Source organism: Meleagris gallopavo, chromosome 2 (assembly GCF_905368555.1).
Source record: "Meleagris gallopavo chromosome 2, MGAL_WU_HG_1.1, whole genome shotgun sequence".
Classification (NCBI taxonomy): domain Eukaryota; kingdom Metazoa; phylum Chordata; class Aves; order Galliformes; family Phasianidae; genus Meleagris; species Meleagris gallopavo.
In genome coordinates, this window is record NC_139405.1 from 56419812 (window position 1) to 56433775 (window position 13964).

General features: G+C 37.1%; 1 protein-coding gene and 1 long non-coding RNA gene across 2 annotated transcripts in view; one reads left to right on the top strand and one right to left on the bottom strand.

The window, feature by feature from the left end:
• Window positions 1-1227: 1227 nt before the first annotated feature.
• The window catches only part of ENPP1 (ectonucleotide pyrophosphatase/phosphodiesterase 1), a 52281-nt gene continuing 39544 nt past the window's right edge, over window positions 1228-13964 (bottom strand). The window contains exons 17-25 of the mRNA XM_085217284.1: window positions 12746-12833; window positions 10371-10546; window positions 9747-9798; window positions 6464-6618; window positions 5311-5446; window positions 4285-4365; window positions 2837-2969; window positions 1981-2137; window positions 1228-1467 (exon numbers count right to left, since the gene is read on the bottom strand). Coding sequence (XP_085073410.1) covers window positions 1300-1467; window positions 1981-2137; window positions 2837-2969; window positions 4285-4365; window positions 5311-5446; window positions 6464-6618; window positions 9747-9798; window positions 10371-10546; window positions 12746-12833 — 1146 coding nt within the window. The 3' untranslated portion in view covers window positions 1228-1299. The remainder of the gene's footprint in view (window positions 1468-1980; window positions 2138-2836; window positions 2970-4284; window positions 4366-5310; window positions 5447-6463; window positions 6619-9746; window positions 9799-10370; window positions 10547-12745; window positions 12834-13964) is intronic.
• Window positions 6614-13617, top strand: LOC146544988 (uncharacterized). The gene is made up of 2 exons (XR_014881399.1): window positions 6614-7703; window positions 11245-13617. It is a non-coding gene; the product is annotated as an uncharacterized LOC146544988 (long non-coding RNA).

Here is a 13964-nt window from a genome sequence, read left to right on the forward strand (position 1 = left end):
CCAAGCCACAAGGTAAAATGCCTCACTGATCTGTTGCAGGGTCTTCAGTCCTCTAACAGATTTGTGCGTGATGTATTTTCTTTTAAAATGAGACAAACATAATGGCATAGTCAATTATACATACTTAATACACAGCAGAGCCAATTTTGGCTCATCCTCTTCAGAGAGAGTGGGAGAATTACAAAGGTGATAGCATGGGGACTAGGAAAGTAGGGAGTTACTACACTCCTGAGTGCCTGTAGCAGCTGTTTGTGTGGTCTGAGCTTCCAAGAAAGCTCATTATTTGCTTCTGCTGGATTTGCATCTGGCAGTGTCTGTATTCAAGACTGGTAACTTATGCGAGCTGGAATTTGGATGATATAGCAAAAAGGAAACAGCTAAAAACGTATTGAGAATGTGGCTGCTTGCTGCCAATGAGCAGCCTGTGGGCACTGACTTGTAGTGATGGGAAGTCATCATTTTACCATTCTGGCACCAATTTTTGTGTGAAAAAATCTTCGAGCAAAAAAAAAAAAAGGGGGTAGATTTCAAAACCACAACCAAATCTAAAAAGGTATAAATACAAGTTTAATTTGTAGCAAATTTATTTCTGAGAGCTCAGGGTTCTTTCTGAATTTCAGGGTGAGATGATTGCTCCTGCTCACTCTGAGGATGCATGTAAAACACGCAGAATACGTATCAAACTATTCTTCAGTGTTGGAGGCACTAGAGGGCAGCAAAGCACCAGCATATCCTTGCTAACAGAACTCCCTTAGCCAAGTGTTTATTCCTTGCCGGGTACCAGTCTTATTGCTTACTCAATATAGGTTCTTGTATCACAATTCTGTGTTATTACACGAGACTCAAAATTGAGAATATAACTCATGCTTCAAGGAAATCTGCTGCTTTTTGTATTTCAATGGTCAATAATGCAGTTATTTCTTAAAACTTTAAAATATTCGCTAATTAGAAAATTGACCACATTGATCGTAACTTGTGCTTTGTAAAACTCCTCCTCTCCAGTGCATGTAAAAGATAGTTTTGTTTTTGTCTCAGACTGTGATGATCAAATATTGACAGCATTTAATAATGGCCATGGTTCTACCATATTCAAGGGTGAACAACAGAAGCTGCCACCCTGTGTTATATACATAGTCCATCAGGAGTCCCTGAGATACAAATACGGCTCCCACTTTCCTCCCCACTGGCATTTTGGTCAAGAGTTCTCAAATGTTCCAGCTTATTTAAAAAAAAAAAAATCATCAATTAAATTCTATTTACATATGTTGTAAAATGGACAAAAATATTACATAGGAAAAATCAGACCGTTTCGAAAGTTGGTAAATATGTTTTTAACTGTAAAATGTCAGATACTGGCTGTTTTCTGTCTTGATAGAAGCTGAGTCCTGTAAGTAATTCTATATCTCTGATCCGAGCTATGTGAAACTTCATTCTCTCTTCAACCCACAGCGACTCAGACCTCCCATCCTAATAGGAAAGAGGAGGAAAAGATTTGTGAAATGTATATCAGAAAAAAAGAACATTTAATCAATTAGTAAAAGATATTTTCATCTTTTATGATGACAGACAAAGCAGTAACTGGCAGCAAACAAATAGAAAGCACTGGATTCTATGAATAATAAGCTTGTGCAAATTTAGTACTTGCTGTTACTTAAGTGTACAGAACCTGCAGCTGCATCAGTGGAAGCTGGTGATAATGAGGAGTGACAAGGGAGGTCCAATATCTGTTCAGCATGTCTATGGTAAAGCTACATATTCTGATTCTACTCAGCTACCTGTAAGTTTTAGTCTTTGAACAGGAAACTTTCCCCATTTAAGCATATGTACATGTTTTAATGTAATTCTGTTCACAAAAATATTGTATTCCCTCTCAGGAAGGCTATGACTGTAGAGTTTTTACAGCCTTTAATTAGCTGGTCACCGATACATAAGCAGAATGAACTTAAGCCTGGCTTTATGAAGGCTGAACAGACTACTTACTGCACAGCTTTCACTATTGTCTTCTCTGTGAGGTACAATGAAAGATAAGGCATCAAGAGATCCTTTGCACTTCAAAGGAGTTTCAGAAGTATTTTTACAAGTAGTCAGCACAATGAAGAAATGAGTAGGAATGGGAACTTCTGAGTTACCAGGGTGTCTGAAATACAGAAGATATTCCTGTAAATCAATAAGTTCATTCTTGTACAAAGAACAAATAGCAGTAATGAGTTGTACTGTGGTACACTGATTTTTAGCAACCCACAGTCAGTCTGAAGAAAGCTTGGATCTGGAGGTAAAATTAATCTGTAATCAAAGTTGACAGCATATTTTGGATCAATGTTTTGCATATTAAGTTCAGCTTGTAGGCCCAAAATGGTGAAGTATAACAATAAAGAACTGACTTTTAAAGGTGCAAGAATTTACCACCTATCTGTTATCTTGAACCAATTTTTCTATCTGGGAGTAACTAGTACACTTGTGCTGACAACTCAGTAGTAGAACACTGCCAGATACGCAGACTCATTAATATAAGCCATAATACCATGGGTAAGCTCCTGCTTCATCCAGTTCTAGAGGCAATGTTGTAAGTTTTCAGTCTAATGGATGTTTCTCCACATGCTTCTCTTACTTCCTTTCAGGATGACATACTTCTAGTACATGTTCATTCTTTTTGTTTGCTTCTGAGTTTTACACAGCTCAATCTGTTTAGGTCCATTTGACTGCTTCACTTTGAACTAGGATGACCTGCCAAGGATCAATCTCAGCAAGATGCTTTTCTTGCTAACAAGGATCAAAATTACTTTGTGACCACTAATGGAGGAAAGAAGCAAAGGATTACAATGAGAAAGCAGCTCACCTTTTCACCTTTTCTGGGGTATCATAGATCCCATCAGAGTCGTAATCAAACACGGGACCACTTACTACATTGACACCATTTCTGTCTGCAGCATACTCAGGCAGCAGGGACTGATGGAAGTAGTTCCATAACACTAGAATACAGTAATGGAAATGGGATACATCACCTCCAGAATTGGAGTTGTTAATAGAACTGTGCTGTTTTCAGTAGAGTACTGATGGACATAGTAAGCTAGGAAAATAATATACTATACATAATATATTATGCTAAGAAAATACAGATCTTCATAGTTTTAATCTACCTGAGCAGTAGCACACACTGCAAAATCTCCTGGCATTCTGGTTTCACAGTCACCCTAACCACAAACCTGACTGAACATAATGACACTGCTTCCTTACGGCCTTGGGTTTCTTTCATGGAAATCAAGGTATGGAGAAGCTAAAAAGGGAAGGCGAGAGAAAACTGTGACTGTATCTTGCCTCATTATCAAGGCTAGAATGGCTAGCATATATGCCCACATCTCTATTTCATGAACATTTTCAAATTACGTGTACCTGAAGCCTTTTCTTACCTCTTTCATTTTAATTATCTATATGAGGAAATGACTGCACCATGCTTCTTTACAGTAAGAACATGTTAACCTCTCTCAGCCAACCATCTCATGCTTAATTTCACCCAGGAAAGCCCATATCTTTTATATTAGAAATCTGATTATTTTCTCAGTGTTAGAGACTCTCAATTTCTGTCTGGAAACTCATCTGACTTTGAGAGACATTCCTAAAACAGACATGAATTTAACTTACTATTATACGCGGCCTTCCAGTACTTGAAGGGAGCATATAAACAGGAAGGGGAATGGCTGTTTATGAGGGTGGATAGTGATAGGACAAGGGGAAGTGGTCTTAAACTGAGACAGGGAGATTTAGGTTAGATATTAGGAAGTTTTTCACACAGAGGGTGGTGATGCACTGGAGCAGGTTACCCACAGGGGTTGTGGATGCCCCATCCCTGGAGGCATTCAAAGCCAGGCTGGATGTGGCTCTGGGCAGCTTGGTTGAGTGGTTGGTGACCCTACATATGGCACGGGTGTTGAAACTAGATGATCATTGTGGTCCTTTTCAATCCAGGCCATTCTATGATGATGATTCTATTATATAACTGGCACTTGGGTTATCTAGAAGATACTGTATAAAACCTTGTTTAGGTAGGTAGGGAAATGCAAATAAAAATGTCAGTCATATAATAACGATGTCTATACTACACCAATGTGTAATTAGCCATAAGCTAATAATGCTGGGTCTTTTTCATAAGGGTCATGAGACCTACTTCAAGAAGTTCTCACTGATGAGAAATCCAGGATCTGGGGAGGTCTGATTTCACAGACAAAGCTAAATTGAGATTGTTTGTGGTGTTTGGAAGTAAGCAAAATACACATATAAAGAAAATACCTTTAAATGCAGGATACATTGGCACAATGTTGCTGGTGAGCAAGGCATCATAATGAGATTTCTTTACATCTCTCATAAAATCTAAAACCGAAAAGCACAAAAAAATACAAGATGAAAGATCAGTGCTATGATGTTAAGGTGGAGCTGACCTAAACTCACTTTTCAAAGTTGATGCACAAATACTAACTTCAGTATAAGCTGATCAGGTTCAAAATAAAACAATCTCATCAGCAGCAACAGTAATTGCACTTGGAAGGTATATTAGTGTACATATTATTTTAATATTTTAAAATATCAGAACAGACTTTTGAGCAGTGGGAAAGGGAATAAAATTCACTTCCTGAGTGTCAGACCAACTTAGGCACAAGAACAGCTCTCTTTGAGCTTTGCAAACGACACTTTGCATGGATGTTAAAATAACCTTCACTCAATACTTTAGCATAAAACCAATGTAAAATGCTTCCAAATCTGACCAGCACCAGTTTACATGCAATCTAACCATCTGTAAAAAGCTAACTACATTTCAAAATATGTTTTTGAGAATCAGAGCTGCACTCTTTACATCAAATGCTGAGTCCCTTTACCAAAAGTCATGTATGGCACACAGTGGTAAATTTCAAACATAAAATAAACTTAAATCAAGACGTTTTTACATTTACAGACAAATGTTTCAATTTTACTTTGGGTAGTTCCAACTAATGGAGGTCATGCAAAATGAATTTGCAGTTTATTAGTTTGCCAGACTTGACTCAAGGTTTACACATTTCTTCCAGTTTCTTCTATGAGATGCCACATTAGAAGCCAGACAAGTTGAAAAGCTTTCAGGAAAAACTAAATGACCTTGGACTACTCAACAACTGCTGACGCATGTGCAATGTTTTCCTTTCTCATATGCTAAAAAGAACTGTAATAATTCAGCAACTATTGCTCCAAGTTCTTAATCAGAAATATCTATAAAAGAAGATAGCTCCTGCATTACAAACTACTTAAATCACATGCGCTGTACAATAAAAGCAATGTATTTACTTGGAGGAGAAAGAAATCCATAAGTTAGTCTAGGATGACTGTTGTAAAATGAACACGTCTGGTTATGATTAGAAGGAATACGAACATCCTTGTGTAAGCAGCTGGAAATATCTTCTGCGGTAGAAATCCAATTGTCCTATTGAACAAGAAGAAAGTATCACTAGAAAATTAAAATTAAATAGCTGACTTGCAATATTTTGTTCAGTGTGGGGGACTGCAGAATTCTAAATATTTACCCACTGCTGCTTTCAGTTGTGCAAAGAGGCTTAAGATTTAAATGTTGTCCCTATTTTGCTGAGGAAAAACAAGCCCTCCCATTTGCTGCATATATTCTGTAAATAAAATAAGCAGAACTGCAGTATTTCAGTTAAGAATAACATCCCCTTCCAAAGGAAAACTGGAAGGTCCCTACTAAACCTAACTTGATCTTGTGTGAATGCATACGCTTAGGCTAAGAGTCAGAGGCAGCCATCTCTCTCTAATGGGCCACTTGTGACAATAACTGGTTGCTTTGAGCCACTGACCTCTCAAGAAACTCAGGGAAAAGCAGGACAGAGCTTAGTTTGGTTTACCTATAATGGCCATTATTTAAAACCTGTACAGCCCAGATAATCAAACTAAAAAGCATCTTCTACAGTCCTAATTCCACTTCAAGCATGCCTTGGTTTCTAAATTTTCTACAAATTGGAAAACCAATCTGAAAAACTTTCATTCTTAACATCAGCAATCTGCATGAACATCTTAGCACATGGTTCAGAACAGCAAAGTCTAGATTAATCAACAACTTCTTTAAACTCAATCAGAATGATCTTCTGAGGGAAGGATTCAATCAAGGCATCAGTGTTTACAGATAGACCAGAGATTATCTTTTCAAAAAGGTCCTACATTATTACGTACACTGCTTTATCTGGCAGACTGCTATAGCAGACCTACATTGCCAGGAATGGAGTAAATGCAGATTCACAGGATCTCTCAGTCTCTGTGGCAATGGTCTCCTCACTTCCTCATGCATCTGTTCTCTTCAGAGGCAAAAGCTTATGCCGAGAAAAAGGAAGGAGTCAAAGCCAACTCTTATTCTTCCAAAAAGTGGGAATACTGTCATTCAATCTTTTTACCTTTCAATGTTGCTTCCAACATTTCTTCAGATACTTACATTTTTGTTAATGGTGTATGCACTCCACAGTGACATCTTGTAGTCCTTGCTGTATCCATTTACATAGCGGTAATGGTAAAGGAGGCAGTAATTATGTTTCTTCTGCAGAACCCTGGGCCGTCCGTAGGGCAAAGTAAGTGTCTCTATCTTCTTAACTGGAGTAGAAATAATGCTTGTTAGATTTCAATTGATAATGGTTGTTGAGAACCTTAATCTTTTACACACCTAAAATTGCCCTGATTTCTACTTGCTAAATAGAGAAATCATAGTAATAGAACAAAAAAAGAAAAATTCTATTCTTGTATCAAAGGTGTAGTTTCTATAAGGCAAGAAATTAACTGACAATACACATATAAAGAAATATGCCAACATCTATAACTCAAATGTACAATGTTCAGTTTTACAGTGTGTTTAAAACAACACATTGTGACATTTTAAAATAGTGGATGGATATAAAACGCAAATTTTAATCATAGTTGACTTTGTGCTTTGATATAAATATACAATGTGGGATCTGCTTTTACTTAACATTTAGCTGAGAAATAAACCAATTGTGGTGATTTCAAATCTGCTGAAGGGGCTGTTTTAGTATAAAGCACAAAGCTATTTGAAGAAATGACATTTATGGCTCTACATTTCATCATCCTTTAAACGAATGATACCGTGAAATAAGTTAGATTTTCAGATGCATGAGGACTAAAATGGAGCTACAGGAAAGAAGGGGACAGACTCTTTAGCAGGGTCTGTTGTGATAAGACAAGGGGAAATTGCTTCAAACTAAAGAAGTGGAAATTTAGATTGGATATAAGGTAGAAGTTTTTTACAATAAGAGTAGTGGGGCACTGGAACAGGTCGCCCAGAGAGATGGTGGATGCCCTGGCTACGGAGACACACAGTGTCAGGCTAGACTGGACTCTGAGTAGCCTGATCTAGCTGCAGGTATTCTTGTTCATTTCAGGGGGGTTGGACCAGATGACCTTAAAAGGTTCCTTCCTACTCTAAGAATTCTATGACTTTATAATGACTGTGATGGTCATTATAACCTTTTGGTCATAAAACCCTTTTCCCCCCCTCTCTCTCAGATCACGCTTCTCTACAATGTTTGTATACAAAAAAGAGAAACGTCTCCAAGATATACTGCACAGGGTTTCTGCCAGATCCTTGCCTAGGGCAATGCCTGTTTATATCCATTCAACAACCATCACATCCAACGGAGTAGTGAAGACTCTCCTTTAAAAAAGTAACAGAAACAATGTATGTGGGATCAAAAGAGGGGATAGTCATTAAAAAGAAACTGAACAGAAAAGCCGAGTTAGCAACATAAATACTTTACAGTGTATTTTTCTTATGATTTTTACAATAATAGTGAAAAAAATGTAACAGAACAGAATCATAAGAAACACATGCTCTTGCATTCACCTGATGCAGTCCAAAAATGTCAGCAAGAAGGTTCAGAATTTTTTAAGATAAACATTAATTTCACCAAAACACTGAATATTTATTTGGGTAGAAACAACCAAAAAATAGTATTTTCAAGTTTCTAGTTCTCTAGTGTAAAATAAAAACTAAGAAAAATTAGCACATCATGAAAATATCTCAAAATAATAAAAAATATTACTTCATTATTGAATATGCAAATGTTTTCAATTCTTAAATGTATGGAATTATAAAGAAGGGGACCAAAGCTTCAGGTATATTTCATTAAGTAGGTTACTGCCATCCACAAATCTTCAACTTCAAGGCAATTGTTTTAAATGAGGAATTCAATTCCAAACTTAAAAAAAAACAAACAAACAAAAAAAAACAACGAAGTCAAGTTCATTTCCCTACCCATCATGGATAAGATAAACATTTTAGGTTTGATCATTTGTTCTCTTTTTCCATAAAACTTAAAGAAGCAGTAGTTAATTGCTCTTATATGGCTGTCAAGTTATAACAAACAATGTCAGAATATGCAGAGGTAATCAATAAACTCTGAATACTTTCAAGGAGTATCGAGGCTGGCTGATAGAGAAGGTGTTGTTACAGATGGAAGAAATGTATGTAATAAGTGCAGGATTCATACAACTTAAAAGCAAATTACTTAAAAAGTAATTTTTAAAAAAGATCAGCAGTAACCTAGGATAATCCAAGCTAAAATCCTAGTGTTTCAGAAGTGTAAGTTTAGAACCTTCGGTTAATATTTTTACAAAATGGGACTAAAACATATTACACGCCTGGCATATTTCTCCAAAACATATTCAGCAGGGCACTCAGGCTTCTACCAACACATTAATAGTTTGTTTCAGTGAAACTACTTACACGCTATGAATAAAGCACATGCTTCCATATCCTACTAATAGGATTTTACTTCGCTGCTCCCATGCAATACCAAAGAGTGATTTTTAAGTCTTTGGGACACACTTTAAAAAGATGCCTTGCTGTCAATGGAAAATGCTCAAGAAAACTATTCACTTTTTGTGCCAGGACAAACTACACAAGTCAACAGAAGCCTTAAATTAGTCCTGAATAAGCATCAAGCACTGGATCCTGCCTGTAGCTGACATAAATCCAATTCTTAACAGTGAGCTACAGCAGTTTCTCAACAAATACAGATATTATTTGCTTAAGAAAAAAGGTTCCATGAGCAAATACCTGGCAAGGTTTCTATCAACTTATTTTCCTTTCTGACGATCTAATTGCTATGACTACATTTTTTAAAGTGTTAGCATGAAGGCCTAGATTCCAACTTGTGTTCCGTTATTTAATTAATGTGTTTTGCTTTACAAGTTATAAATACATATGCAGCCTTGCAAACTGCAGTTCAAATTGGCACAAGTGTGCCCATAGAACTGAAATACAGTATTAGCACAGAAAAAAATGATTTAAAACCACATGATAACCAGATCGTGTAAAATATTCTGTGCTTTTTTAGAAGTATGTTGCCACCTTGCCGTCAATATTTACAGGGATTTCTTATCACATAGTTCTCCATTCACCACTTTTACTTCTCATTCTGGAAGACTCATTGTTTCAGTGTTGGAAAGTTCAAATATTTCAGGTAATAACATGCACCATAAAGACACATATACACAGATACATGTGTACTTCAGAACACACGGTTCAGTAGCATTGTGTCTGAATTCTACATATATACGACAGAGCTATAACCCCAAAGAGTAGTTCAAAGAATTTTTAACTACGTGCTTGATATTTGTTCAGAAGTTTAGACATCAAATATTTTACATTTTTAATCATCCTCATGTTTTTATTTTCATTCTATTTTACAAGCTAAATGTCTTACCTTCTGTTTCAGTAAGATTTAAACGCTGATGAAAATCTCTTACTGGCAAGCCCTGTAATTATAAAGAAAAAACATTGATTTTTTACTACATGTTTCACAAAGCAATTTATATTCCACTACTTAAAATAATAAATGCAACACATCTGCCTTGCAAGTTAAGCCTGTATAAAACTCACAGGCAGGTACTGCAGAGGAGCTATGGGGAATGTGCAGAAACACACTGTTTTTGCCACAAGTGTATCAACATCTTTGAAAATCAATCCCAAGCATACAACATAGTCACAGAAAGGAAATTTCAACATAGTAAAGTGAACCAAGTAATAACTAAATGCTTTTCCCATCAAAGTTTGCTTCTGCAGTGTTTTCCACACTCTTTAGAGCTGAATGTTGCTTTACATTTGGAAACCAAAAAATGAACATGCAAATATAGGCTCTCTAACTCCAGACAAGACATGATTTTGAGACCAGATAAAAACAAACAAACAAAAAAAAAAAAAAAACACCAAACAAAAACAACCAGGTAGCAAAACTACAAGATAAATATTTATATTAGAGAATCCAGAGTCTCACTCTGAATACAACAGAGACATATGCCTTGATGACTTCAACCATTTCGGTACGTACTGCTGTCCTGCAGGAGCAGCCAAGGCTCACTGGAAAGGTTCTTTGTCCCACAAAAGAGCATTCAGAAGGATGGCTTGTTTCTTTGGGATGGTGAGGGGTGTAAACAGGATTCCTTAAGAGATTATTTAGGCATCCATGGGTTCCATTGTTTGGGGCTGGCTTCAAATCAAGCAAGTCTATGAAAGAATTCAAGTCACAGGACAAAACAAACTATAATACATTGCTGCTTGTGTTGTGATAGCAATTATGGTTGATTACAAGCAAGAGTGAGTTAACAATCCTGCACTGCTTGCTATTCAGAACAACTGAAAGGAAAAACAATGTAAGCACTTAAGACAATATATATATTCTCAGGTAGGGCTCAGGGTGGAATTAGTCTGCTTGCAAGGAGGTACAGAATAAGCACAAAAAAATCATATCATACACAGAATCACTGAATGCTTGGGGTGGAAGGGACCTTAAAGTTCCAACCTTCTGCCATGGTCAGGGTTGCCACCCACTGGATCAGGCTAGATCCCTTCCAACCCAAGCCGTACTGCAATTCTGTGAAGTCTGGCAGTTTGAACACTTCGGAAAACATGAGGTAAAATTCTTTCATTCAGAGAAGACAATCAGTTGTACATATCTGATGTTTATGCTTTAAGTGTAGACGTGCTGCACAAATGCAAACAGTATTTCTCTTTGGTTGCCCTCTGAAGAAGGTGCGGTCAGAGACTTCCAAGAGAAACCTTAGGGACTTGACTGAAAGAATATGCCTTTCTGCAGTCCAGAAGGTACCTAAGGCCCTGGGCAAGGAAATGTTTTAGTAAGTTGTTTCATTTCATCATTTTCTATCTAAAAGTAAAGGTGCTGGCTTCTAATTCCTTCTATACAGGATGGAAGAAATCTGGACATCGATGAGTGAATATAAGAAATCTGATCTGCCATTGAACTTGTTTCTATGAGATGTCAGTAAAGACTCCCACACAGCATATACAGAAGGGAATGGGGGAGCATTAGTAGAAGGCTCAAAGAAATCAACTACAACATGAGAAGACATCAAAGCACACAAGGGTGTGAGATGCACACTTTCTGACACCAACCTGTTTCCTATTCCAGCAAAGAATTTAAACACATGGTTTAAATATGGTATACCTGAACATTGCCACTGATCTCAAGCATGTGCAGTGCTCCCGTTAAGTGCTTTCTGGATCAAACCCTTTGGTAACAAATTGTCTCTCACAGAAGCAGGTGTTAGAGCAAGCATGGATCCTGGTAAGAGAGAGAAGGAGGCAGGAGATAATGGAAAACAGGTGAAGACCTCCAGGGGAATAAGTGAACTCGGCAGAAAAAAACAGTGATGAATTTTTGGAGAAACCATGAAGGAGAGGACAAAGAAGGGACACAGAAAGTAACAGTAACATCGTATTTGAAAGGGTGAAAAAAAGGAGGGCAGCAAGGTGTCTGATATTCTGAAATGAACCCCCCTTCTCTGGTGCAGTGAAAAATCATAGAGAAACGGGGAACCTAACCACAGCAGTTATGCAACTGAAGAGATGACTACCTTTAGAGTGAGACTCTGAAGTCATGGGACTGTAGGCTAATGAGATAGTTACCATTCATTGAAAGATGAAAAAACTGCTGTGACACTAGAGAATGGGAATGGACAGGGAAACATCCAAACCCACAATACATAAATTGAATGACAGGCATCAATGAATTTGGGAGAAGGCTTATTATATGAATCAAGACTGTGTACTGTATCAATCAATTTCCAAAAACAGAAATCTCAATTTCAGTTAACTAAATTGAAAACCTATCTAAATCAAGGCAATAAAAGATTGAAAATATGATAAAGGAAAACAACGAATAAGATTACACGTACTAGAACATACAAGGATTGTTCAAGTGTATGAAAAACTGGATGGGGCAGCAGAGCATGACTCTGACTTCTCAGAAATCAGCTGCCTGGCAGCTGAACCCATACCTCCATTCTCATACTACAGTAACTATTTCTGCTCTGCCAGAAAAGGTTTCATTATTGAATTAAGCCTCTAGTTAAACAGGAGAAAGAAAGGCAGGGTGTGTTTTTGGCAGGAGGAAGGTGGTATAGGTAGTTTTAATACTGGTGAGTCAAAATGTCAGCTTTGGAGCAGGTCAGAGGAACGCTCACAGTGACTGGTAGAAAATACAGATACAAGCAGCCTGAACAGCACAGCCTCAATAGTAATTAGTCCTTTAGAAGCTGAGCCTATCTCAGGTACTAGTGAAAAATGGCAGAAAGTCTTAAAGATAATTTTCTAAGGACATTTAGAAGTTTGTTATTAAAAGATTTATGACACCCAAAAGATTTATGTTTTTAACAAACAAAGAAGACCCCCATCAACTCTACTTACCGCACATTAAATTATATACTTCAATGTTTTCAAATGGATCAACTTGAGTCTGAAATTTGAATCCTGGTCCAAAACCAATAAAAATAGCCTAGGGTTAACAGAGAAAAGCAGATCTCTCTTAAGGACAGGCAGAAACTGAAAATATTTTCACATTCCGATGTTTTTTTTCTAGGAACTTATCCTTAGCAACATTGTATGGGTCAAGTTAAAAAAGTAAATATTTTTTCCAGTAAATGCATATAATCAGACATTTGAAAAGATGTAGGAATAATTTTAAGTAGTAGTCAGTATTAAGAAACCCAATTTTGTCTCACTGCTGCCCTTAAAAGATGCCTTCAGCCATTTATGAAGTTCTTTGCTTCCCTCTGCTTTTGAAGAACATCATTCTCTCAAATGACTTAAATGACTTAATGGAAAAGTTGAGCCAAAATAACCATCACTTTGCATGCCTTGTAAACAATTTGGGAGCTTTTAATTTAAGGCTGTAAAAACATCTGTTGGCAGTAATGCTTTAAATGGATGAAGCAATTGCAAGATCCAAGACTTTTATCACTTATTCTTCTTGCACCACTTCCTGAGCTGGGCTGGCACAAGCAATTGTGTAGCCAAACAGTGAACCCAATCCAGGAACTCAGCCAGCTCAAAACACTTAATATTTTTTCCTCCTGGCTATTTTTCACTTGGTTCAGTTCCCTGACCTACTTAACTCTGCAGCAACACAAAGTTAACACTAGCATAGAGCGGGGTTTGCTGCAGCAGGAAAAACAAGGGGGTGAGGACAGCAAATGCTTACACTCAACTTACGACAAGATTGTTTTTAAACTTACCTTCAGATATTCAGCTTTTTTTTTTTTTTTTTTTTTTTTTTTTAAGTAAAGCTTGCATCCATCTGTGCTGCACAATGATGCATGCTTTGCATTCAACACATCTCAGTGCTCTTTGCAAACAATTCAATTGTCTCAGATTTCATGGCTATGTGGAAAAAAGAGGCTTTTTTCTTTTTCTGTTCTTTTTCTGAGATGTAAGCATTAGACAGGCTGTCACTCTATAGTGCTTGCGACCAAAATCTGTAAGTGAGTAGAGACCAGACTTGACCAGCTAAGGGATGCTGTTAAGGGTCATGCTCCTCAGTGCTACGTGGTGGGAGGCAGAGGGACAATAGGCATAACTTGAAACAAGAAAGTTCCAATCCAGCTATTGGTAAACCCATTTATACCAT